Raw genomic sequence first — 25,454 nt, forward strand, 5'->3', positions numbered from 1 at the left:
CACAGAAAGTACAGAGATTCCTCATATACCTCCTACCCCTACACACACACAGCCATCATCAACATGAATCACCAGAGGGCACATCTGTTAGAGCCGGTGAACCTATACTGACACACCATTATCACCCAGAGTCAACAGTTTACACTCTTGATGTTGTACATACTATGGGTTTTGAAAAATGTATAGTGACATGTGACTTTATCATTGTTGCATCAAACAGAGCATATTTTTAATTATTAGAGTAGAAACATAATTTTAATAATGTCTAAAAATTTTTTGTCATCCACTACATGTTAATACCACATAATATCACATAGCTGGAGTTTGTAATTATACATTACTAATTCCATAGCCTGTAACCTTTTGGACACAGGTAAACTTTATGTGCTTAGCACCTGGTGCTGATTGTGGGTTTTCATAACTGCTGAGAGTCTTCATCAGGATAAAGACCATGTGGTTAACTTCGTGACCATTTCTCTGACAGCGTTTTGGAGAACCATTTCCAGTCCCAGAAGGATTGCTATGAAAAGGAGATTGAAGCTCTGAACTTCAAAGTGGTGCATCTAAGTCAGGAAATCAACCACCTGCAGAAATTATTTAGAGAAGAAAATGACATCAATGAAAGTATCCGTCATGAAGTTACCAGGCTAACATCGGAAAACATGGTATGATCTCAGCCTTTATTCTAGAGATATTATGCTTTAGTGAAGTAAAGTTCAGTGTCTCAGCTGGAAAACAAATTACATTTTCCAGGAGTTGAAAGAACTGGTTCAGAAGATAAAACTATAAAATTACACCAGCCTGGAAAGCATTTTGAAAGTGTTTACCATAGGATGAGTCCGAGTTCTGTGATTTGTGTGTGCTTTTAAATTTATATATGTTAAATCTAGCCCTAACCCCTTGGAAAGTCACAAAAAGCATAAAGATAAAAACTACCTCTTGAGAGGGGCTTGCATGCGGAAGGTCAGTTGCCCTCTTTTAGCTCTTCATCTCACTGTTTCAACAGCTTCCTTCTTCCATGATGCCTGCTCTTCTCCACTGCATTTGTCTAATTCTTCCTTCTCACTTTTATCTACTAGTATGAAGAAATGCCTTGGGAATCTAATTATCAAAAACATGCCTTTCTTAACCCCATACCCGCTGCAGCCACCGCCCCATTTCTCTGGGGGACTTGGCCATACTTGTCCATGCCATCTGGCTGTGATAGCTGCACTCATCTCCTGTTTGTGGCCACCCGCGCTGCGGTGTGCCCCTCCCTCTAACTGAATCTGCCCGCACAGAACTGAACACAAAGGGTTTCTTTTCACCCTCGTCTTAATCTCTCTGCAGCATTTGGTAATGTTTTTAATCACTCCCTCTTCCTCTTTATTGTTCTCTTGGCTTCCAGGACACCATGCTCTCCTGGGTTTCTTATCCCACCTCACTGGTTGCTCCTTCTCAACTTCTTTACTGGCTTTTCCTCCTCTGCCTAACCTGGGAGTATTAGGAAATCTCAAGGATGAGTCAGCAGGTGAGGAGAAATGACCCTGGGCACAGCAGATGTGTGGAACAGTAGTTAAGGACCTGCACATTTTTATTTACTACTTGGCTGAAACTTTAATGAGGAGTTTACAGTAAGATCTGATCGCACAAACAAGTATTTTTCATCTTGACTTCAGAGTCACAGGTGTTTTCATAAACATGTACAGTTGAAAAAAAAACTCTCCTTACCTGACTATGCTCAGCTGGTAAAGAATATGCCTGCAATGTGGGAGACCTGGGTTCGATCTCTGGGTTGGGAAGATCCCCTGGAGAAGGGAAAGGCTACCCACTCCAGTATTCTGGCCTGGAGAATTCCATGGACTGTATAGTGCATGAGGTCGCAAAGAGTTGGACACGACTGAGCGACTTTCACTTTCACCTGACTACAAGTAGAAATGGTGGACATTTAAACAAGCATACAGCTAGACAAGGACAGAGGATTATGAAACTTATTGGATCGTTCCAGACCTCTGATAAGAAAGCAGTACATAGCCTGGAATTCACAGGGCACAGCAGGACCCCTTTGAGATGATTCTCCTATTTCTGATGAGGAGATGATGTCTCTGAACCAAAGAGACTGGTTGTCATTCTTCCCATCATCCCTCCCTCAGCTCAGCAGAGAATTCCCATAAGTCCTCCCAGTTGGTGCCCCTCCAGGAGCCCCCGGGGATGTGGAGGGTGGAGCTGGGTGAGAACCACACACTCTGAGCATGCTGGTATTTCTTGTGACAGTATAGGTCTTGAGGTAAAAAACATGATTTCATCCAGTCTAATACCTTGGCTAGCTGTCTTACATAACTATTCTAGATGTATGTTCCATGGGGTTAAAGATCTAGGCAGTTTAGTTTGCTTCTGAGCGGCTCTGGGATTTTAAAGTTCATACATCAAAGTGTTTCATATTCTAATATTTCCAATTCTTCTCTGAAGATGATCCCAGACTTTAAACAACAAATTTCAGAACTGGAAAAACAGAAGCGAGATCTCGAAATCCGCCTAAATGAACAAACTGAAACCATGAAAGGTAACTGGAACCCTCATGAACCTGCTTTTAGAAAATGGTTTCCTACTGGGGGAAGAGGTGGTTAGGGGGTCGGGGATGACATGTGCACACTGCTGTATTTAAAATAGGTAACCAACAGGGACCTACTGTACAGCACATGGAACTCTGCTCAATGTTACGTGGCAGCCTGGATGGGAAGGGGAGATTGGGGGAGAATGGATACATGTATATGTATGGCTGAGTCCCTTTGCTATCCACCTGAAACTGTCAAAACATTGTTAATTGGCTTTACTCCAATATAAAATAGAAAGTTTTTTTAAAAAAGAAAATGGTTTCCTGTATCCAGGAAATGACCAAAAGGTCATTGTCAAACTGATTCTCCAAGGACTTAGGTGACATAAATGTGAAAGTGAGATGTGTGGACAGTACAGTAAGATTCATAGGCATTTGAAGACAGCAGCTGCCTCCAAGAAAGCCCTGTTGATTTTTGCCGACTAAGATCTCGGGCTCCAGTGTTGCTTGATATTCCTATTTTTAAAGAAAAAATAGAAATCCAGGTTTTTATGTGAAATATCACAATTTTAAAATAATGGCTTATGAAATTTTTAAACATTGTTCAGACCAAATAAAACCTCATCTCTAGCTAGGTGCATTTTAGAACCCCTGATAACTGAAAATATGAAATATGATCAAACCCAAATCAGAATGCAGTGGTATGACCCCCCAAAGGACTGATAGCTCTTCTCATCTTAGGAAAACTAGAAGAATTGTCAAATCAGTTGAATCACAATCAAGAAGAAGGAACACAGAGCAAGTAAGTGTCAACCTGCACGTACCTCAAGCCCACACTCATGCAATGCTTTGCTTTTCTGAAATTGTGGGAGATACCAAAGAAGGTTATTAAGCCACAAAAGCAAGATATTCTTAAGGTATATGATTTGTTAGCCTTCAGGTGTAAAAATAAATGCTTGTGTACACACACACCCTCCTCTGGGATAATGTACAAGAAATGAAACCAACAAAACATTGGTTGCCTGCAGGAAGGGTAACTGGGTGGCTGGTGCCCGGAAGATGGAAGAGACTTGCTTTTCACTGTGTACCCGTTTATGCCCTTAGAACATTATGCCATATGCATAAATTATATCTTCAAAAAACTGATAAAATAATATCGTATGAGAGAGGACAGTGTTTCTCTCAGCAGGCCACTTAGGGTGAGGCTTAAAATCTGTTTTGATAGAGAATCTTCATTTGATAACTGCTCCCCCAAATTACATCCTGACCAACAGAGCACCTGGTGGAAGCTTGTGAGAAAAATGTTTTGTGACCAGCTTGTTGAGATACTTTGTGTAAAATTTTTTTGATGATGATCAAAAATTATTTTAATAGAAATTTTAACCATTTCTCTGGAGAAGCAGATAAAAGAATAATCAGTGGTGTTTTAATTCATTTAAAACGCACATTGCGCTTTGACAAATACACGAAGGTGTGAAGGTGAGTGAGGCATTTGCCCAAACCCTCAATTTCCTCAGTGCCTTGTGTTCCAAGATGCTAACCTGTGTAATTTACTTCCACTCATCACTGAACTTCTTCCAGTCAATCAGAGTGGTGAATTCCCTTAGTCATATTCATGTACAGACACACAGTGCGTGGGTTCTTCCCTCTCTCTTAGAAATATAGAAAGATTATGCATTTCTTGCTGACTTTTCCATCATGGAGAAGTTGACAAACATTCATAGAATCACTGGATCATAACTGTAAAACATTTTTAAAGCTTTATTTTGATTCAATTCTTTCATAATAAAATCTAGATTTAATTATTTATGTATAACTCAAGTTAGAATTGCAATTTTAGAGCTTTACATTCATTAATAGGGTACCATTTTATATCCTAGTGTTTTTCCATACCACATAACATTGCTCATATCAAATAATATTTTTATAGCTTAGATTAGATTGTGCTTTTGTATGGTAAAAATATTTTGGAAAATTTTACAATCTTTAGAAAAGTCAGTTATCCTGACTTCTTCACTGTGAATTTTATTCACAATCATTTTGTTATCCTAATCAGATTAAAATCGACTCTCATATTATTATTTATCATCAGAGGAATAGATGTCAAACTTGTCATTCAGGTTCCATTCCAATTTAAAAATCCTCAAGATACTTAATTTCAAGAAAAATAAATAAACACTCACATCCCAGAGAGAATTTCTTCATTGGGAGGGTAGGGGCCAGGTGTAGGAAAGTGGTGGGCATCACTTTGGGACTCTGGATGGGTTCCCTTTTCTTCTCTCTCTGATCCCTGGATTTTTGAGTGTCTGATCCCAGGCTTTTCACAAAGGAGATAATGACTGGGCTTTTGGTCATAAGGGTGTGAGTGGGTATGGATGTCTTATGGGAGCCATCAAGGGGTGTGGGCGGGTGAGGATGAGAACTTTTTATCAGGTTAAGAGACTGAAGCAGCTGTGGACTTTTATACCCCACTAACCCTGGTCTCTTCCCCCACACCGTGAGCACTCCCCCATTCAGGTACAATTTGTTTTACACGTAAGTTGGCCAAACTATTTTTCCACTGATTTTTCATGATGGTCAAATTGATACCAAAACTTCCTAATCCTTTCCTTAGGACCTTTATAGAAGCCCAAAATGAAATACATACCAAAGAGAAAGAGAAGCTGATGGACAAGATTCAAGAAATTCAGGAGGCCAGTGAGCACTTGAGGAAACAATCTGAAACTGAAAATGAAGTCAAGAGTAGTTTCCAGCAGAAAGCATCTCGTCTCACTATGGAGAAGAGGGTGAGAAGTTTTCTAACCTGTTGATAAATGACTGCCTGTGTGCAGGTATCACTGAAAGGGGGGACAGGCCACCCCAAGCATCTGATGAGTAGCATCCACCTCTCACTAGAGCAATCTGTTTCTTTTTCTCAAAAGACAGGTGGCCTCTGAGGTTACGGCCACTGCAGGGGAGCCAGGGGATTTACGCAGGCTGAGAGAGGACCAGTGGAAGGTCCTGAGCATTGTCCCATGGGCAGTGCTTGTCTGAGATGACAACAGCCTTGCCTGGAGCATGTTGAGGATGCCAGGCTGATGTGTGACCTTCTCTGAACAAAGCTTACTCCATCCAAGACCCCTGCTTGCTTCTGGGGAAATGCTCTTCCCATAATTTTCAGAGTCAAAGTGTTCTTCTATGAAATGATCACAGTAGTAGGTGGCTAACTTTTTATACTATGAAAGTATTCATCCAGTTATAAATGCCCCTGTCAAAATGGCATTTGGCAACTCGGTTAGCTCCCAGAAATGCTTCTGAAATTGTATTGGTGTGTGAAACTCACAAGGATGAGAAGCGCCAGAGTAGCAGATGGAGTAGTTTCCTGGGAGGTGGATGCTCTCAGGCGCCTTCCTGGCCTGGCAGCCTCCAAGACCATGACCAGGTAAGGGCTCACCCAGGCAGTGGTCGGGCCGCACATGCCCACTGGCTCTTCTCCTCCTCATCAGGTCCCCCCATTTCCTATCTCACAAGAAAAACATGATAGGGTAAAATCATATTTTGCAGTGTCAGAACTTAACTTAAAACGGTAGTTATATATATATAAAGAGGAATGCAGAGAGTTTAACATTTAATAGGAAATAATATATTCTAGTCAGATGATCCCTGGAAAATCCCACGGACGGAGGAGCCTGGAGGGCTGCAGTCCATCGGGTCGCTGAGGGTTGGACATGACTGAGCGGCTTCACTTTCACTTTTCACTTTCATGCATTGGAGAAGGAAATGGCAACCCACTCCAGTGTTCTTGCCTGGAGAATCCCAGGGGCCAGGGAGCCTGGTGGGCTGCCGCCTATGGGGTCGCACAGAGTCGGACACAACTGAAGTGACTTAGCAGTAGCAGCAGCAGTCAGATGATCCAGATCATCACTTAGGTGATGACCATCTTTTTTGAGAGGGGTACACCTTTCTCAGAGAATAGGTTTCTCAAGTCACACCATAAGGATAGTCTTATTGAATTTAGGACCCATCCTGATCCAGTGTGACCTCACATTGATCCTTGGTTTAATTGCAACTGCAGAGACCCTATTTCTAGTAAGATCACATTCTGTGGTTCTAAGTGGATATGAAGGGTTTTTATATTGGAGTATAGCCAGTTAACAATTTTGTGATAGTTTCAGGTGTACACTGAAGGGGCTCAGCCACATATGTACGTATATTCATTCTCCCCCAAATCCCCCTCCCATGTAAGCTGCCACACAGTATTGAGCAGAGTTCCCTGGGCTATAAAGTAGGTCCTGTTAGTTATCCATTTTAAATAAAGCTGTGTGTACATGTCCATCTAAATGGATGTGAATTTCAAGGAGACACTGTTCAGCCCACTACATAATCCTCTGAGTCAAAGAAAATCATTTATTTAAAGTTGGAAAGAAAAGTTTAAGCAATCTTCTATTTATCAAAGAAATACCAAATTAAATCTAGGTATTTTTTTGATTCTCAAATAATGGAGATCTTATGGTGCTGGTGAGAACACCCTGAAGTGCGCCCAGCCACACATGATTTCGGGGGATAGAAATTGGTGTCTTCTTAGGGGCAGTTTGGAGGTAAATGTCAGGAACCTCTGAAAGTGCATTCCCTTTGACTCAGTGATGAAACTTCTGAGATTCTGTCCTAAGTAGATAATCAAATATGTGAACAAGGATTTGCATCTAGAATGGTCAGCATAGTATTATTAGACACAGCAGAAAAGAAAGGATGCCCAGCTGTAGTGAGTAGATTATATTATTGTATATCAGATGACAGTTTGGTGTATTATCAATGATGGGGGAAATATCTACAGTATAATGAGAAACAGAATTTAAAACTTTACAAGCAGTATGACCAATTTTATAAAATGGATATATGCCATATGAGGAGGAAAGAAATGAAATAAAACATAAACAGTGATTTCCTCAGGTTCTGGATTGATGGGTGACTTTTTAATTATTAGATATATTGTAAAATAGGCTCAAATAGGAGGGAAGAAACTGCACCCACACTCCCACATGTGAGGCCAGATAAAACTCCTAATGTGTTTAGCCAGGAACATGACTATAGTAGGGAGAGGTAGCCATGAGTAGAAACAGCACAACTTCCCTGGGCTCTGAGAGTCCCCAGAGGGCCCATCCATGGCTGCAGGGACTGATTGCAAGGTGGGAATTGCTGGATCAGAGAAGCCTGAATCCTTTCTGTGTCAAAGCCCTTGGAGTTCAGGGAGAACCTGAATACTCTCTGCCCTTTATAGGAAATATTTATAGGTGTCCAAGTTCTTCTGGTTCTTGAGCCAAATTCAGCATAGGCAGGGCCACCCCCTTTATCAGGAAGGAGAGGCAAAGCCGGGACCCAAATCTCTGAAGCTTCTCTGCCTTCAGCTTCTGACATTAAGAGAGCGCATTTTCACACCTGCGTGTGAAAATTTTTAAACTCTCTACGATGGGCATGGCTTTATCAAGGAAAAATTAGATCAAGATAAATGTGGTATATTCATACAATAGAATAGTATAGTATTCAGTCAAAAAAAAAAGAAGTGAAGTACTGGGAATTCCCTGGTGGCCCAGTGGTCAGGCAGAGAAGGCAATGGCACCCCACTCCAGTACTCTTGCCTGGAAAATCCCATGGATGGAGGAGCCTGGTAGGCTGCAGTCCATGGGGTCGCAAAGAGTCGGACATGACTGAACGACTTCACTTTCACTTTTCACTTTCATGCATTGGAGAAGGAAATGGCAACCCACTCCAGTATTCTTGCCTGGAGAACCCCAGGGACAGGGGAGCCTGGTGGGCTGCCATCCATTGGGTCACACAGAGTTGGACACGACTGAAGCAACTGAGCAGCAGCAGCAGCAGCAGCCAGTGGTCAGGACTCAGTGCTTTCACTGATTGGAGGAAACTAAGATCCCACAGCCAAAAAAACAATGAAGTACTGATACCTGCTGCAGCACAGATAAACCTGGAAAGCATTATTCCAGAAAGAAGCCAGACACGAAAGGCCACATATTCTATGATTTAATTTATATTAAATATCTAGAATAGGCGAATATATAGAGCAGTAGGTAGATTAGTGGTTGTCCAGGGCTGGGAAGGAATAGGAGGGCAAAGGGGTGCCAGCTAAAAGTTATATGTTTGTTTTTAATGTGATGAAAATATTCTGGAATCAGATGGTGGTGATGGTTGCACAACTTACTATACTGAAGATCATGAGTGTACACTAAGTGGGTGAACTGTGTGGTATGTGAATTACAGCTCAGCAAAGTTCTTACCAAATAATAGAATTTAGATGCTTCTGAGCTAACATCCTCTTTTGATTTTTGTAGGATCTTGAAGAAGAGTTAGACATGAAGGAAAGAGTGATTAAAAAGTTACAAGATCAAGTGAAGACTCTTACCAAGACAATTGAAAAAGGTAGAAAAACAACATCCATGTTCCAATTTTTTTGAACTTTCAGCTAACGTTTACACGTGTTGACATATTATTTCCTGATGTGGTCCAAAGAATTTGAAAACTAAAGAAATGAGTCTCCGCTGGTGTGTTTGGGGCCCAATGATGGGCTAGTGGAGATCCTTAGAGGCAGGCAGGTGGCTCACCACCTCTCAGGTGACACCAGATGTGCTCATGTGATTGTAAGGGGTACCCTGGAAGGAATGCTTTTAACCTCTTTCTCTGTTAACTCTCTCGTTGTAAAAATGGAACTGTGAAAAAGTTTCAAATTTAACTCCTTTAAAGTTTATTTCCTCTCTGTTACGTGGGGTCAATATCCTAATTTCTATTAGAAGAAAAGATACTAGATAGCTAATTAGATATCTACTAGATAGCTAAGAAGCCAGACTGAAGTCCTCAACATGAACTGAACTGCACACTGAGTGTCCTTATAAGTTCCAGGGGAAAAGATTCTCTGCCTTTCTTTCGTTCGCCTGATTCTGTGTCACTGAATTTTTCTTTTTTTTAAATTGATTTTTAATTGGAAGATAATTGCTTTACAATGCTGTGCTGGTTTCTGCCATACAACAGTGTGAATCAACCATAAGTACACATATGTCCCCTCCCCCTTCAGCCTCCCTCCCACCCCTCTTCCCACCCCTCCAGGTTGTCACAGAGTGTCCATAGGTTGAGTTTCCTGTGTTGTGCATAGCTTCCCACTGGCCGTCTGTTTTACATATGGTAATGTATATGTCCAGTGCTTCTCTCGCAATTCATCCCACCCTCTCCTTCCCCTGCTGTGTCCACACGTCTGGTCTCTATGTCTGTGTCTCTATTCCTGCCCTGCAAATAGTCACTGAAATTTTCTGACTTTTCTCATCTAACTCTTTACTCGTTTGTTCAATATTGCTGCTTTCTCCCAATCTCTGTCACTAAGGCTGTATCTGCAACTCTCTGTTCCTTTTACTATCTTCATTGCTTTGAAGAACTCCTTTATTGCTTTGTTTTTTTTTTTTTTTTTTTCAACTCTCGCATCAGACTTTACGTTTCCAAAACCAAAATGAGGCTCTTTTCCTTTCAATAATTATTGATAAAGGTCATTCTGCCCCGTGAGGGAAGAGACCATATCTGTCCTCCCCATTACCCCATGGTATCCCCATTGTGGGAAAGAATGAATCAACTGCCGTCTCTACATAAGGACTTAGAAAATCCACCTGCCGTTCCTCACTTTTCCTGAATCCTACTCCCTTTTTGCCTCTAAGATTACTCCTTCACCTTTCTATTATCACCTCCAGCCCAACTTGTTTTAAGTGGAATGCATCAGCTTCCATTCCTGTATCAGGTATCTATTGATCATATAACAAACTACTCCCAAATTTAGTAGCTTAAAACAACACACTTAACAGTGCAATTTCTGAAGGTCAAGAATCTATAAGCAGCTCAGCTGGGTGGTTCTAGCTGAGTCACAGTAGAGTAGTCAGCAAGGATGCTGACATCTGAAGGCTTAGCTGGAGCTGGAGTACCTGCTTCCAGGCTCACTCACATGACTGTTGTCAGGAAAAGCCAGTACCTCTAGGACACTCTTTAGGTGGTACTAGCTCCCAAGAAACATGCTCAGATACAAGTCACCACACTTAAGAATACCCAAAATAGGATGTCCTTATCAGGTACTTCTGCATCATTTACTGGTTTTCCTGGTCTAGATGGAGTTCAGCAATCAGAGGTCCTTCTTACCATAAACAGGTTGCTTAGTAAAATAGTTAACATTCTACCTTTATCAGTCTTCAAGGGAACAGGGATAGTAAATCACAGAACAAACTCTCATGCAGTAGAAGAGAGTTCTGTTAATTCTTTACCTGTATTATCTTCTTTCTCACCCATCAGAGCCTACTCACTTTTCTTGGCCCAGCTGGAGTGCTACCTCCTTCAAGAACCACTTTTCAACAGTTCTAACCTACCTCTGCATAAATTCTTATGTCCTCTGTATTTATTTCTTATGGCTGCTTAGCAAATCACCATGAAATTAGTGGCTTAATAGAACACGAAACTTACAGTTCTGGATGTCAGAAGTTCAAAATGGTGTTCACTGGCTTAAAATCAACATGTCAGCAGGGCTTCTGGAGACTTTAGGGGGAGATTCTATTCCCTTGCCTTTTCCAGCTTCTAGAGGCCACCCACTTTTCCTGACTTGTGGGCCTCTTTCACCATCTTCAAATTTGGCAGCATAAAATCTTTGGAATCATTCTGACATTCTAACTTGTACTTCTATAGTCACATCTCCTCTCAGAGTGGACATGAGTCTTTGGGGACCAGAAGGCAAACTGGCCCAACCCAAAGATGTCCACATCCCAATCCCCAGAACCTATGAATATATGACTCTACATGGCAGAGGGATTTTGTATATGTGAGTATGTGAGTATTTTTTTTTTTAATTATTTGTTTGGCTGCCTCAGGTCTTAGCTGTGGCAAGCCGGATCTTCATTGCATCATCTTTTGTTGTGGTGCACTAACTCTAGTTGTGGACATGGGCTCCAGAGCACACGGGCTCAATAGCTGTGGTACACAGGCTTAGTTGCTCCATGGTATATGGAATCTTAGTGCCGCGACCAAGGATTGAACCCATGTCCCCTGCATTGAAGGGGGATTCTTAACCACTGGACCACCAAGGGGAGTCCCTACGTGAAGGATCTTGAGATGAGGAGAATATCCTGGATCATCCAAGTAGATCCAATATAATCACAAGAGACTTTGTAAGAAAGAGACAGGAATGACAGAGTGAGGGAAGGTGGTGCAACAGTGGAAGCAGAGAGAGAGAAAGAAGTGATGATAGAAGCAAAGGTCAGAGTGATGTGGCCAGAGCCAAAGAATGTGGTCAGCCTCTAGAAACTGGAAAAGGCAAGAAATGAATTCTCCACTAGAGCCTCCAGAAGAAAAACAGCCCTGCTGACACTTCGATTTTTGTACTGTAAGGTCTGTTTTAGTCTATGAACTCCAGAACTGTAAGATTTTTTAAGTTGTAGTTTAAAAAATTTTTGTTTTATGCCACTGTAACAGTGGCATAAAACAGCACATAGGAAACTAGTCCAGCCACCTTGGTATCATGCTGTTTGGTGACTGCACGCTACATGTTTTGTGAATCTCATTTTTTTTTAACTGTAATAAGGCAGAAGCAGTATCCTGTATTGCTTTCATATCCCTACTGCACTCATTATATACCAGGTGACCATGAGAAAATACACTGGCAGCTATACTCATGGATATACTTATAGATAAACTCATAGATAAGAATTGCTACCAGAAGAAATTCTTCAGGCTTCAATAAAGTTTGCATTTATCAGAAAGCCAGAGCATTTCATGGGCAAATCAGTCAGAATGGGATGGAAAGAGATGGAGTAGTCTCATTATAATGCTTGTTATTGTGTATTTAGCTGATTATTTGCCTCTGCCTACAGCCAATGACGTGCACCTGTCCTCAGGACCCAAGGAGTACCTTGGAATGCTGGAATACAAGAGAGAAGATGAGGCCAAGCTCATTCAAAACCTCATTCTTGGTAATGAAACTTGGAACTCTGAATTTTTGCTTAACTTTTGAGAACTTGAGCCTTAGTCATTGCCACGGTCTTGGGCAGGGATGATAGTTCCTCTTTTTCCTCCACTGCTTCTTCCCCTAGCACAGAGCTTCTCAGCCTCATCTTTGACCATGTGATTCTTTGTTTTGGGTGGCTAGGGGCTTTGTATTGTAGGATATTGAGCAATATCATTGGCTTCTATTCTCTAGAATCCAGTGGCAACCCCTAATCATGACAATTAAAAAAAAAAAATGCCTCCCGACATTGCCACATGGCCTCTGGCATCTGCTGCCTTGCCTTCAGCTGAGATGCACTACCCTAACCTCTTCCCAAGTCTCATCACATGGTCAGGGTAGAAGACACATCTCCTCATCTTTGTGGTTTAGCACAGGAGTCATGGGAGAAGTAACCATGGCTCCCTTGTTCCATTTGCCTTCTGCTGAGAAATTCGTTTGCAGGTAATGTGGCAGGGCCTTCTCAGCCTTGGCTATTACAGGAATCTCCTGATGGGCGTGCTTCCATGGTTGGCTCTTAGAACCAGTGCTACTAGCCTGCCTGTCATCACCATGGAAACCACATAGTCTTCTAGGGAGAAGGAGAAACACTGCCTCCCTATCAGCTGGTCCCAAGGTCTCAAAGCAGAAAGCCCATGTATAACCTTACTCCTCTTCTCCTAAGTGACGCTGCTCAGAGGACAGGAGCCGCCTACCCATTCTTTTCCACCCCGCACTGGTACACAGCTGAGGGGCCTCTTTGTTCCCCTGTCCTAATGCAGACATGGGGGGGGGTCTTTGTTTTTCTTAACATGTTCCATAAAGTTTCTCTCTACATCCCTACTCTGACTTCCAGCCATTCTCTTCTCCTCAAGGCCAACTGATCCTCCTCTGCAGGACTGTTGTACACCTGTTTTCTCTATTCATGGCAGATGCATGTGATTGCTAACATCATTCCATCCTCATCATAGAGGCTGAAGTGGGGGTGCATGGACTGGGGTTCCTCTCTTACCTTGGAGATATGAAATTCTGTCTTTTATTCAACCTTGGAAAAGAGAAAATACTTTGCAAATGAGAAGTAAGAGAAGCAGGTGGCACCTGCATGTATAGTTTTGCTAAGAAAAAAAGCCAGCCTTAATTCCTCAAAGGGAAAAAACATCTCTGGGTATTCAGGCACTGCATCAAGTACAGAAAAGCAGACATCCCCACCCATACATAGGTTTCTGATCGGGGGAGCTGCAATCCTCACCGACTCTCTCTGCTCCAGACCTGAAGCCCCGCGGTGTGGTGGTGAACATGATCCCCGGGCTGCCGGCTCACATCCTGTTCATGTGTGTACGCTACGCAGACTCTCTAAATGACGCCGACATGCTCAAGTCCCTCATGAACAGCACCATTAATGGCATCAAGCAGGTGGTTAAGGTAGGAACTACTTTTCTGACATTGGACCTTGGTATTAGGGCTACTTTAGGAACATTTGTGGAAATGACCAGATGCCCAGACTTTTCCCAACCTACATCTCCAGTGTTTGGTCAACCACATGCTTCTTCAAACCAGTCAGAGGCCCGGTGAAAGACGCCAATCTAATTAGGAAAAGACAACTTAGGTCAGACAGCCCTAAGGGTGGGCCACTGCCAGTTACATCTCAAGTCCTTACCTGTAAGACTACAACCTGATGGTCACCACCCCATCACATCTGTCCCCTCAGGTGTGAGATTCTTGACTGTAGGGAGTATGTGTCTATCCACGTAACAAGTTTGAATGCCAAGGAATAGGAATAGCCGAAAAATACTCATCTCTTCCCTTGGCATTTATATAATTCTCCCTTATAAAACCACAGTATATAATTTTATTCTTAGCCCAGACATGAAGATAAAGTATATGTAAGGGACCAGTAAAATATAGATCCATTATCCTTTATTCCCCTTCCAAATAATAAGTAATGTTTGATTATGAGATATATTTAAAATGTTTAGTTGGGAAAGTCCTATCTCACTTTTAGTAAAATATGTGTTCTAGAAAAGTCATGAGCAATCAAACCCTATCTTAAATACTCTTGGAAAAGAGAAGAAATAAAACAGTGAGTGCATCAGGAAATGGGTAATTCTTCCACCATCCACCCTGCCCAATTTTATACTAAGAATTCATTATTCATCAGGAGTTAGGAGTAGAAAACTAACATTGATTTGGTGCTTTACAGTCAGTCTTCATGGGAGCCACCGATGTGTTCTTAGAAGAGACTGCCATAAATTCATGTTTTCCCTGTCCCTATTTTCATGAGTTGGGTTTTCTGCAGACACACTTGCATTACGTTCCAGGCTGTAGGCACACAGTGTTTGCCCCTTCTTGCTGCTCTGGAATGTTTAAATATTTTGAAAGTGAAAAGTACCTAGCATAAGGGGTATGAATCCTTTCTTGTGAGCATCTTCCATCTCGGCTTCTTCAGCGGCTCCGTGCTCCTCTCACTCCAGTGCACAGCACGTTAAAGCAGCCCTCACTTGTTCCACATACCCCCTTGACCACTGGGCCTTTTTCTCACACACCCCCTCCTGGCTGCCAAAGCACTTAAAATAGTTGTCTCCACCAACTATTTTTCCCTCCTTGCAGCCTGGCTTCTACCCACATTACTCCACAGAAAGATCACCAGTAATTCCTCTTGCTAAATCCAATGATATTTTATTAACTTATTCTCTTTAAATGGATTAAACAGTAGCAGCACCTCTTTGAAACTCTCTGACGTTGTTTTTTAAAACCCAGGGCTTTCCCAGTTTTCTTCGTATCTCTCTGGTCTTCATTACCTCTGACTCCTTTGCTCATTCCTCTCCTTCCTGTCCCATAAGTTGGAATGTTCTTGCCAGCAGAGTCCTTGATCTTGAGCTCTTGTCTGGCCACCCTTTTCCTTCAAGGAGGATATCCTTCTGCCTCTCTCCTGTGGTTTTCTCAGCTGCCCTGGCTCCCCATCATTTCTGCATCCTATGAGTTTTTGTAGCACCGCCTATGCCTATCATGTAAGCTGTCAGCCACCTATTTAACTGTGTCCTATATATGTCGTGTCTGTCTTCCCAGTCAGAATGTGACATTTGGAGGCCAAGGACTGAGACTTTTCTCAGGCATTCCTACAGTGCCTGCTTCAAGTATCATAACAGATGATATAACCTGTACAGAAGTACTTTGCAAACCATAACCTGCTAAATAAATATGGCTTTATTTTCATGTTGTTGTTCAGTTGCTCAGCCGTGTCTGACTCTTTGCAACCCCATGAACTGCAGCATGCCAGGCTTCCCTGTCCTTCACCATCTCCCAGAGCTTGCTCAAACTCATGTCCATTGAGTCAGTGATGCCATCCAACCATCTCAGCCTCTGTTGTCCCCTTCTCCTCTTGCCTTCAATCTTTCCCAGCATCAGGAGGTCTTTTCCAATGAATTTCTCTTCACATCAGGTGCCCAAGTATTAGAGCTTCAGCTTCAGCATCAGTCCTTCCAATGAATATTCAGGGTTAATTTCCTTTCCTTTAGTCAAATCCTTGACTGATTTGATCTCCTTGCAGTCCAAGGGACTCTCAAGAGTCTTCTCTAGCACTGCAGTTCAAAAGCATCATTGTCCAACTCTCACATCCATACATGACTAGTGGAAAAACCATAGCTTTGACTATACGGACCTTTGTAGGCAAAGTAATGTCTCTGCTTTTTAATATGCTGTCTAGATTTGTCATTGCTTTTTTTCCCAAGGAGCAAGTGTCTGTCTTTTAATTTCATGGCTGCAGTCACCATCCTCAGTGATTATGAAGCCCAAGAAAATAAAATTCTTTTTATAGTGTAAATTTAATAAAGTCTTTAATTAGTAAAAGAAGAATTATTTTTGGTCAAAAGCCACCAGCTAGAAAAACAAGTAAGATATGTCTGTTCTTGGCTCAGAACAATAACAAAATCCAACTTTGTCTTTCTTGGTTTTTTTTTTTAAGGAACATTTAGAAGACTTTGAGATGCTGTCCTTTTGGCTTTCCAATACCTGTCATTTCCTCAATTGCCTGAAGCAGTACAGTGGAGAAGAGGTAGGGACGCCTGCCTGCTCTGTGCTCTGTACTGACTGCCAGTCTGCAACCTCCTCGTGGGCCCGAGCTCGCCGGAGGAATTAGGATCAGAATGCCCAGCACAGGAACATCCTCTGCTCCAACTGGCCTCCTGGCTTCCTTCTTCCCCAGGATACCAGCTTCACATCACCAGCTGAATGGAGGTCACAGGCAAAAAGACTTCCAGAAGGCGGTTTAGACCCTGGGCATGATACTAAGCCTCAGTGTCCTTGACTTTCAAATTACATGAAGTGGATTCTTCCCTGGTGGTCCACTGGTTGAGACTTCATCTTTCAAGGAGAGGGTGTGGGTTCAATCCCTGGTTGGGGAGCTGAGATCCCACATGCCTTGCAGTCAAAAAAAAACAAAACAAAACATAAAACAGAAGTAATGTTGTAACTTAAAAGTCTTTATTGAGCCAGTTCAATAAAGACTTTTAAAATGGTTCACATCAAAAAATCTTTTTAAAAAATTCATGAGATAGATTCAGAGATTTTTCATTTTCCTTCTGGCTGTAAAATTCTGAAGTTGTTAATGTTATCACTCCAAAACACAGCCTTTAGCTCAACCTGCCTATGTTTTCATAGCTGTTATCACTACAAGATTTTCGGTATTCCTCCATCATCTGTAAATCCTTTGCCATTCTGACTCTGCTTTCAAGGGCTGACATTATAATGAAGTTCTTCACCATCAAGTACTCACAGAGCATTATTTCACTGACCTAAAAGAACAAAAATGACTGGGATTTTCAATGCTCTGCAAAATGGTTATACCATTCTATAGTCCTATCAGTAGTATATAAAGTTCTAGTGTGTCATACCTTTACCAACACTAGGTATTGACAGATGTTTTATTATTTATCAGTCGCATGGGTATAAGATGATACTCTGTTGACTTAAATTGTAATTGCTTGATCACTAGCAAGGTCAAGCATCATTTCATATGCTTACTCATCAGTTGGATTGTTTTTTAAATTGCCTAGTCCCATCCATTCTCCATTTTTCTTAGGGGTGATTCTTTTTTCTTATTGATTTATAGGAGGTCTTTACATAGATTGTGGCCTATAATTGACTTTTCTTTATGGAGTCGTTTGTCATCCACAAGTTTTGAATTTTGATGTACTTAAATGTATCTGTCCTGTTCTTTTATGATACATGATGCAGTGTCCTGTTCAAGAAATTCTTCCCTACCCTGAGATCATGAAGTTCTTTTTTCTTCTAACTTTATAATTCAAATTTAGAGTTCATAATTATGCTTTTATCCACTATTGGTGTGATTATTTATCCCAAATTGACATGTGAAGTAATGATCACATATCTTCTTTCAGGAGAGAAAATAAAATAAAATATGAGTAATCCTACTAGTATTATAGAACAAAAGGAGAAATAAGTAAAGAAAATCCAACTTCTAACCAAAAGGAACATTGGAGCTGAGAGGGGCACAGACCAGTCCTTTAAGATAACCTGGCATCTGTGTGGCTTTAAGAGGAGGCATATCATCATCATTTTTAAAAATTGATTTATTTTTAATTGCATCACCATTATTTAAATCCTTTCTTTACCCACTTTAACCATGTATACAATGTTTTTTCCCTTGTCTGAAGATTCTTTATTTACTATTTTTTATTTCTAAAATTCCAATGGTTCTTTTTTACCTCTGCCTTTTACAATGTCCTATTCTTATCTTAAATTTTTTTTTAAATTTTACTTCTTTGAACATTGTAAATGTATTACCATGTTCAGGCTGGGCTGCTGTAACAGAATACCACAGACTAGGTGGCCTGAACAACAGAAATTTATTTTCTCGCAGTTCTGGAGACTAGAAATCTGAGATCAGGGTGCAAGCATTGGGTCACTGGTGAAAGTTCATTTCTGGACTTGAAGATAGCCACCTTCTCCCTAAGTACTCACATGGCCTTTCCTCAGTGCATGGGATAGAGAGAGAGATTGATCTCTCTAGTGTCTCCTTTTATACGAACATTAATCCTATCAGGTCAGGACTCCCACCCTTGTGACCTTGTTTAACCTTAATAACATGGAGACAGAGACCCCATCTCCAAAGTTAGCCACAATGGAGATTATGGCTTCAACATATAAATTTGAGGGGGAAGCAAATATTCAGTCCATAACATCCACATTAAAGCATTTCAGATTGGTCTATACTCTGTAAAGTTATGAATTTCATTTATTGCATCTATCAACCTTTTACAGCAGTTTATTTCCTTGAATGCTTCACTGTTTTTCCTATGAGCTTCCATGGGGGAACAGTAATATTTACAGATCCTTAGATTCAATCAACTATAGATCATGTAGTACTATATAATACATAACAGTGAAAAAGGTCCACATGTAAGTGGACCTTTGTAAGACCTTACACATGTAAGACCTATGTAGTTCAAACACATATCATTTAAGGGTCAAGGGTAGTTAGTTATAGAAAATAAATGCTATCCCAAACACTAAGAATTTGATACAGATCAGACATTAAGTATAGGAGTTATGCTGCTGCTGCTGCTGCTGCTAAGTCAGATCAGTCGTGTCCAACTCTGTGCGACCCCATAGACGGCAGCCCACCAGGCTCCCCCGTCCCTGGGATTCTCCAGGCAAGAACACTGGAGTGGGTTGCCATTTCCTTTTCCAATGCATGAAAGTGAAAAGTGAAAGTGAAGTCACTCAGTCGTGTCCGACTCCTAGCGATCCCATGGACTGCAGCGCACCAGGCTCCTCCGTCCATGGGATTTTCCAGGCAGGAGTACTGGAGTGGGGTGTCATTGCCTTCTCCATAGGAGTTATAGTATAAACTTATTGTAATATCATTAGATACAGAGATAGTATTTTAATTTCCTATGTGTCTACATTATTCTAATATTTATATGTTCAAAATTACTTTCAGGAATTCATGAAGCATAATAGTCCACATCAGAATAAGAATTGCTTGAACAATTTTGACCTTTCAGAATACAGACAGATTCTTAGTGATGTGGCTATACGAATATATCATCAGTTCATTATCGTAATGGAAAATAACATTCAACCAATAATAGGTAAGAAAAGAATCAATGACTAAGAAATATTTATAATGATATTGAGACCTTAAAAAATAAATCTGCATGGAATGTGTAATTGAAAAGCATATAATTTTTTTTAAGCCAATAGTAAAATAATTTATTGGTTTAGTCTTATCCTTTTCTGCCCCACCCTTCCCCCAAAGAAAACAACTAAGTCATGTTGACATAAGCGGTTTTAGTCACTAGGGTGATACTTAGTACTCATAGTAGCAGAAAAGGCCAGTGTGGTGTTGACAATCCAAATTGTGACTTGGTCATGTTTCCAGTGGTATAAGCAAACGTTCACACAAAAACCTCTACATCTCCCAAAAACAAGCGTTAATTTTCAGAGGTGGTACAGCCATGATACTCAGAAAGGAAGAGAACCATTTTTCCTCAAGTAATACTATTTTTAGAGATTTTTCCATAACCACAATACAAATAAGAGATTCACAGTATCACCTACATAAGTATGCTTCTCTACTGTAGCTTCAAAGAACATAATTTTAGAACAAGAAACTTTACTAATATAAATGCCCACTATTTAATTCTCTGATTGCTTAAAGTGATTACATATATAAAAGTACATGGGTCATAGTTTTCTTTCTGTAAGGGGGATCCATCCTGTAGGGAAATTTGGGAGAACCGCTGCTCCTTATGTGGCTAACACTGGTTCTAAGCCAAGTATTTTTGAAATCCTAGAGCTCCACTCAAATTCTTGTATACTTTCTTCAGTTTTCTGAAATTGAAATACTGTAGGCTTTAAGTAGTTCCAGACCATGAGTTGTCACGCTAACCAGCTCTCTCTCCTGTCAAATTGAAAGAAGAGGAACTGTTCCCCTGCTGTAGATGGTGGTGCAATCCCATCCACCCCTTACAGCCTGGTGTTCCCCAACCCTCCATCCTTCTGCTTTCTCTGTTACAGCTGTATCCACACTAATTCTTGTGAAAATTGTCCCACTCCCTGAAACAGACACATGAGAGCAGGGGAAATGTCCTTTGGGTGTCCCCCCTGCATATACAAGAAAAGCTTCCATTTTTCTCCGTAGTGCCAGGCATGCTGGAGTACGAGAGTCTGCAGGGCATTTCTGGCCTGAAGCCCACAGGCTTCCGGAAGCGGTCCTCCAGCATAGACGACACGGATGCCTACACGATGACCTCCGTCCTGCAGCAACTGAGCTATTTCTACAGCACCATGTGCCAGAGTGGCCTGGACCCTGAGATCGTGAGGCAGGCAGTGAAGCAGCTCTTCTTCTTGATCGGGGCAGTCACCCTGAACAGCCTCTTCCTGCGCAAGGACATGTGCTCCTGTAGAAAAGGGATGCAGATAAGGTAAGACCCATAAGCCACCACTAACCCTGGAGAGCCTGGCTGGAAAGGATGCTCCTGAAGTCCGAGACTGCACACTCTGCCCGCCCTCCCTCCACAAGAGCGGCACTGCCGGAGGGTGTGCAAAATGACTCTTAGAGCCATGGAGATCTCAGCCATCTGATGCCAGGCCCTCCTCCCATCACTCTACCTATGCTAACTTGACACTCTGGCAGAGTGGCTTCAACTAAGAACTAATAAGTGTGTATTTTAAATTCTGGCCCTCTGTGGTTATCATATATGCAGCCAGTATTTGTTGACCACCGCCTCTGTGACTAGCACTGCTGGTCGGGGACACAGGAAACGAAGGGATGATTTGATCCCTGCTGTTGAGAAGCTAAATGATGATTCAAAACTATAAGTCATAAATAAGGAGTACAGGAAGTGCTTCAGAGGGGAGAGATGATTGTGGCCAGAAAAGTTAAAGAAGCCTGAAAACTGTTTGTGAGTGATCAAAAATGGAAGAACATTCCAGGCAAGGGAATGAGTGGGCAAAGCCATAGTGGTAGGACCGAGTGAGGACCCCTCCTCAGGCAGGAGTAAATATTAATAGCTCTGTCTAGATTAAGTGTGGAGAAGGAAATGGCACCCCACTCCAGTACTCTTGCCTGGAAACTCCCATGGACAGAGGAGCCTGGTAGGCTGCAATCCATGGGGTCGCTAAGGGTCGGACATGACTGAGCGACTTCACTTTCACTTTTCACTTTCATGCATTGGAGAAGGAAATGGCAACCCACTCCAGTGTTCTTGCCTGGAGAATCCCAGGGACGGGCAAGCCTGGTGGGCTGCCGTCTATGGGATCACACAGAGTTGGACACGACTGAATCGACTTAGCAGCAGCAGCTAAATTAAGTGAAGGCTTATGTCAGGATCTACAGGACTGTAGTAGAGTGGTAAGCTGGACCTAGATTGGGAGCGCGTAAAATGCCAGGCCAAGCATTGAGAGTTCATCCTGCAGACATGGTTATCCAGTTTGTTTGTTTGTTTTTTATTTCTTTTTGTGCATTTATTTCTTTTTGGCTGTGCTGAGTCTCTTTTGCTTTTCGAGGGCTTTCTCTAATTGCCTCTTATGGGGCTAGTCTTCTTGCAGTGTGAAAGCCTCTCATTACAGTGGCTTCTCTAGTTGCAGAGCACGGGCTCTAGAGCACGGGCTAAGTAGTCGTGGCATGTGGGATTAGTTGCCCGGTGTTATGCGGGATCTTCCCGGACCAGAGGTTGAACCTGTGTCCCCTGCTTTGGCAGGCAGATTCTTATCCATTGTGCCACCTGGAAGTCTAGTCATCCAGTTTTGAAGTGTGTCAGCTTCTCTGTCTCTGAACCAAGAAAACACAGATCATTAGCTATTGTTTGAATTAACACTGTCACATGATTAGAAAGCAAATAATATGGGGTAGATATTTAAGACTTTTTACTCTGTACACGGATTTGATACCTATAGGTGACAGGAGGATGTAGGGTGGTGATAATGGCTCTGACACAATGCAAAGCGACCTAAGAAGTTTATTAAGCCAAGTAGTACACAAGAGGCACCCATTACATCCTGGCGGTGGTGAAGCTTGGACAGCTCTACAAAGCACTGTGTGAAATTCCCATGACCCCAGGTTGTGGTTTTCAGATACAAGGGAGCATTCAGGAGGGCTGGGCTTTGTGGGTCTTTTCTTCTTCACTGAGAGGAAAGGCTTTGTTTATTTCCCAAGCTCTGAACAGATGCCCTGAAGTCCTCTGGGGCAGGCCTCAGGCTTATTTAAAGTCAAGTCATAAACCTACACATGTCACCAAAGTCTTTGCTAAACAACTCTTATTCCAGCAGGAGGTCCCCAAGCTCAGTGAACATTTGTCCCCATAGGTGCCCAGCACTCTTTCCTCTCACCAATTGGAAGTGCTATTAGGGAAGTACTGCCTTTCCAGTGTGTTGCTCTGAGTGAACAGCACATGCATCTTAGAGACCTTTGTTCATTCAGATATTGATTCAGCTTCTGCCATAAACAAGGTACTTCAGGATTGGCAGTGATTTTGCCATGACAACACAAGCACTGCAATAGCAAAACATGAACACAAGTGGAAAATCAAACTCCAAGAAGGGAAAAATAAACAGTGGACAGAGTAGCTTGAAAACGGGCACTGGGCTTTCTGACTGCCAGGAGAAAAAAGCAAAACATCAGTAGCTCTCTGGTTTCATCTGGCATGGTGAAGCAGACCAGTTCCTGGGAAAATGTAAAAATTTTCCTAGTACGTAGTTCTTTTTTTTGCTCCTAGTGGGCTGCCGCCTGTGGGGTCTCACAGAGTTGGACACAACTGAAGGGACTTAGCAGCAGCAGCGGCAGTCATAAATTTATAAAAGATATTATCTCATGTGGAACTTTATCTCACCATCTCCACAATAGCATTTTTATTGCAAGTTCCATTGTGGTTATTTTGCCCAGGCTTCATATATATATATATATATATATATATATATATTTTTTTTTTTTTTTTTGGCTCTGCTGGATCTTCATTGCTGTGCAAATCTCTAATTGCAGCAAGTGGGGGCTACTCTAGTTGCAATGTGCAGGCTTCACACTGCAGCAGCTTCTCTTGCTGCCGAGCATGGGCTCCAGGTGCAGGGGCTTCAGTAATTGTGGCTCATGGTTTCAGTAGTTGTGTCTTCCAGGCTCTAGAGCACAGGCTCGACAGTTGTGCTGCATGGGCTTAGATGTTCCACAGCAAGTGGGATCTTCTCGGATCAGAGATTGAACCCGTGTCTCCTGAATTGGCAGGTGGATTCTTTACCACTGAGCCTTCAAGGAAGCCCGCCCAGGGTTCTTTGATAAGAACCTAGGTAGGGCCTGTGGAGACAGTTCTGTTAGGAACCAGAATGATGTGGCCCAAGTTACAGACATTGCTTGTTGTCCTGAGGGAATCTGGGGAGAATACAAAAGGCATTGACTTGGGTCTTGGAGGATAAGAAGGATTTCAGCCCAAGAACTAGAGAATTGAGCACAGGCCTCAGTGAAGGAATGCTTAGGGCAGGGTATGAATAGCCCTCCTTGAAAGGAGAACCAGAGTGATGGGTAGATCTAGAAAGATGAGTTACAGAGACAGAGCGGAGTGCCAGCATGAGAAATGCATGCTTTAGTCCCTCGGGAATGGCAGCAACCTCAGAGTTTTTTCTTTTTCAGAAGGCTTTAAACTATGGATTTTTTTTTTTTTTTAGTAGTTGTGGGATTATTTGGGTTATAGATTTCATCTTAGGTGAGTCTGGTAGTTTTTGGTTTTCAAGGAATTAGTCTGCTTCATCACAGTTGAGGTAATGTGTGTATCACTGTTCAGAATATTCCTTTATTATTCTTTTAATTTCTGCAGAATTTGTAGCAATGGCCCCTCGTCCACTCCTCTGTGGGTAATTTGTCTTCTCTTCTCCTTGGTCAATCTTGCTACAGGTATATCAATTTTATGATCTTTTCAAAGAACCAGATTTTGATTTCATTGATTTTGTCTTATTTTTTAAATTTAATGGATTTTTGTTACTGTCTTTTTTCATTCCTTCTGCCTACTTTGCATTTAGTTTTCTTTTCTTCTAGGTTCCTAAAGTAGAAGCCTGGATTATTAGCTCTGAGACTTTCTTTTCTAACATAAGCATTTGATGCTATACATTTCTCTCCCAGCACTACTTTAACACTATCCCCCAACACACAGTTTTGATGTATGTTGTTCAGTTCATTTTTGTTCAATTCAAAATATTTTTTAATTTCCCTCAAGTCTTACTCTTTGACTCTTGGATGGTATAGAAGTGTGTGTTGTTTAATTTCCAAGTGTTTAGAGACTTTCTTGTTACCTTTCTGTTATTGATTTTAGTTTAATTTTGTTGTGCTTAAAGAATATACTTTGTCAGTCAGACTCTTAGAAACAAAAGGTAGAATGGTGGTTGCCTGGAGCTGATGAGAGAGAGAGAGAAAGGGAGTTGTTGTTCAGTGGATGTACAGTTTCGGTTTTACAAAATGTTCTGGGAGCTTAGTTTCACAACATGGTGCATATACCACTTACAATGGTTAACATGGTAATTTTATGTTATATATTTTCTACCACAATTTTTAAAAAGATCCCTAGATGCACACAGGTTAACATACACTGCAGATTATGATACTAGAGTTCCCAACCATCCCACTTTGTCTTAGACTTTCCCAGATTTATTTTTAAAACACAAACTTATAAATACTTTTACATTGAAAAAAACAAACTTTATATTTGTTGTTGTTGGTCAGTCATTAAGTCATGGCTCTTTGCAACCCCATGAACTGCAGCACACCAGGCTTCCCTGTCCTTCACCATCTCCCAGAGCTTGCTCAAACTCATGACCATTGAGTCAGTGATGCCATCCAATCATCTCATCCTCTGCTGTCCCCTTCTTCTCCTGCCTTCAATCTTTCCCAGCATCAGGGTCTTTTCCAATGAGTCGGCTCTTTGCATCAGG

General features: G+C 41.7%; 1 protein-coding gene across 1 annotated transcript in view; it reads left to right on the top strand.

Annotated features, from left to right (window-relative positions):
- The window catches only part of MYO5C (myosin VC), a 117,713-nt gene that overhangs the window by 82,291 nt on the left and 9,968 nt on the right, over positions 1-25,454 (top strand). Inside the window, exons 29-38 of the mRNA XM_055537948.1 lie at positions 485-665; positions 2,449-2,542; positions 3,275-3,335; positions 5,148-5,319; positions 8,857-8,944; positions 12,412-12,510; positions 13,789-13,943; positions 16,483-16,572; positions 19,483-19,633; positions 20,686-20,968. Coding sequence (XP_055393923.1) covers positions 485-665; positions 2,449-2,542; positions 3,275-3,335; positions 5,148-5,319; positions 8,857-8,944; positions 12,412-12,510; positions 13,789-13,943; positions 16,483-16,572; positions 19,483-19,633; positions 20,686-20,968 — 1,374 coding nt within the window. The remainder of the gene's footprint in view (positions 1-484; positions 666-2,448; positions 2,543-3,274; positions 3,336-5,147; positions 5,320-8,856; positions 8,945-12,411; positions 12,511-13,788; positions 13,944-16,482; positions 16,573-19,482; positions 19,634-20,685; positions 20,969-25,454) is intronic.

This window comes from Bubalus kerabau, chromosome 10 (assembly GCF_029407905.1).
Source record: "Bubalus kerabau isolate K-KA32 ecotype Philippines breed swamp buffalo chromosome 10, PCC_UOA_SB_1v2, whole genome shotgun sequence".
Classification (NCBI taxonomy): domain Eukaryota; kingdom Metazoa; phylum Chordata; class Mammalia; order Artiodactyla; family Bovidae; genus Bubalus; species Bubalus kerabau.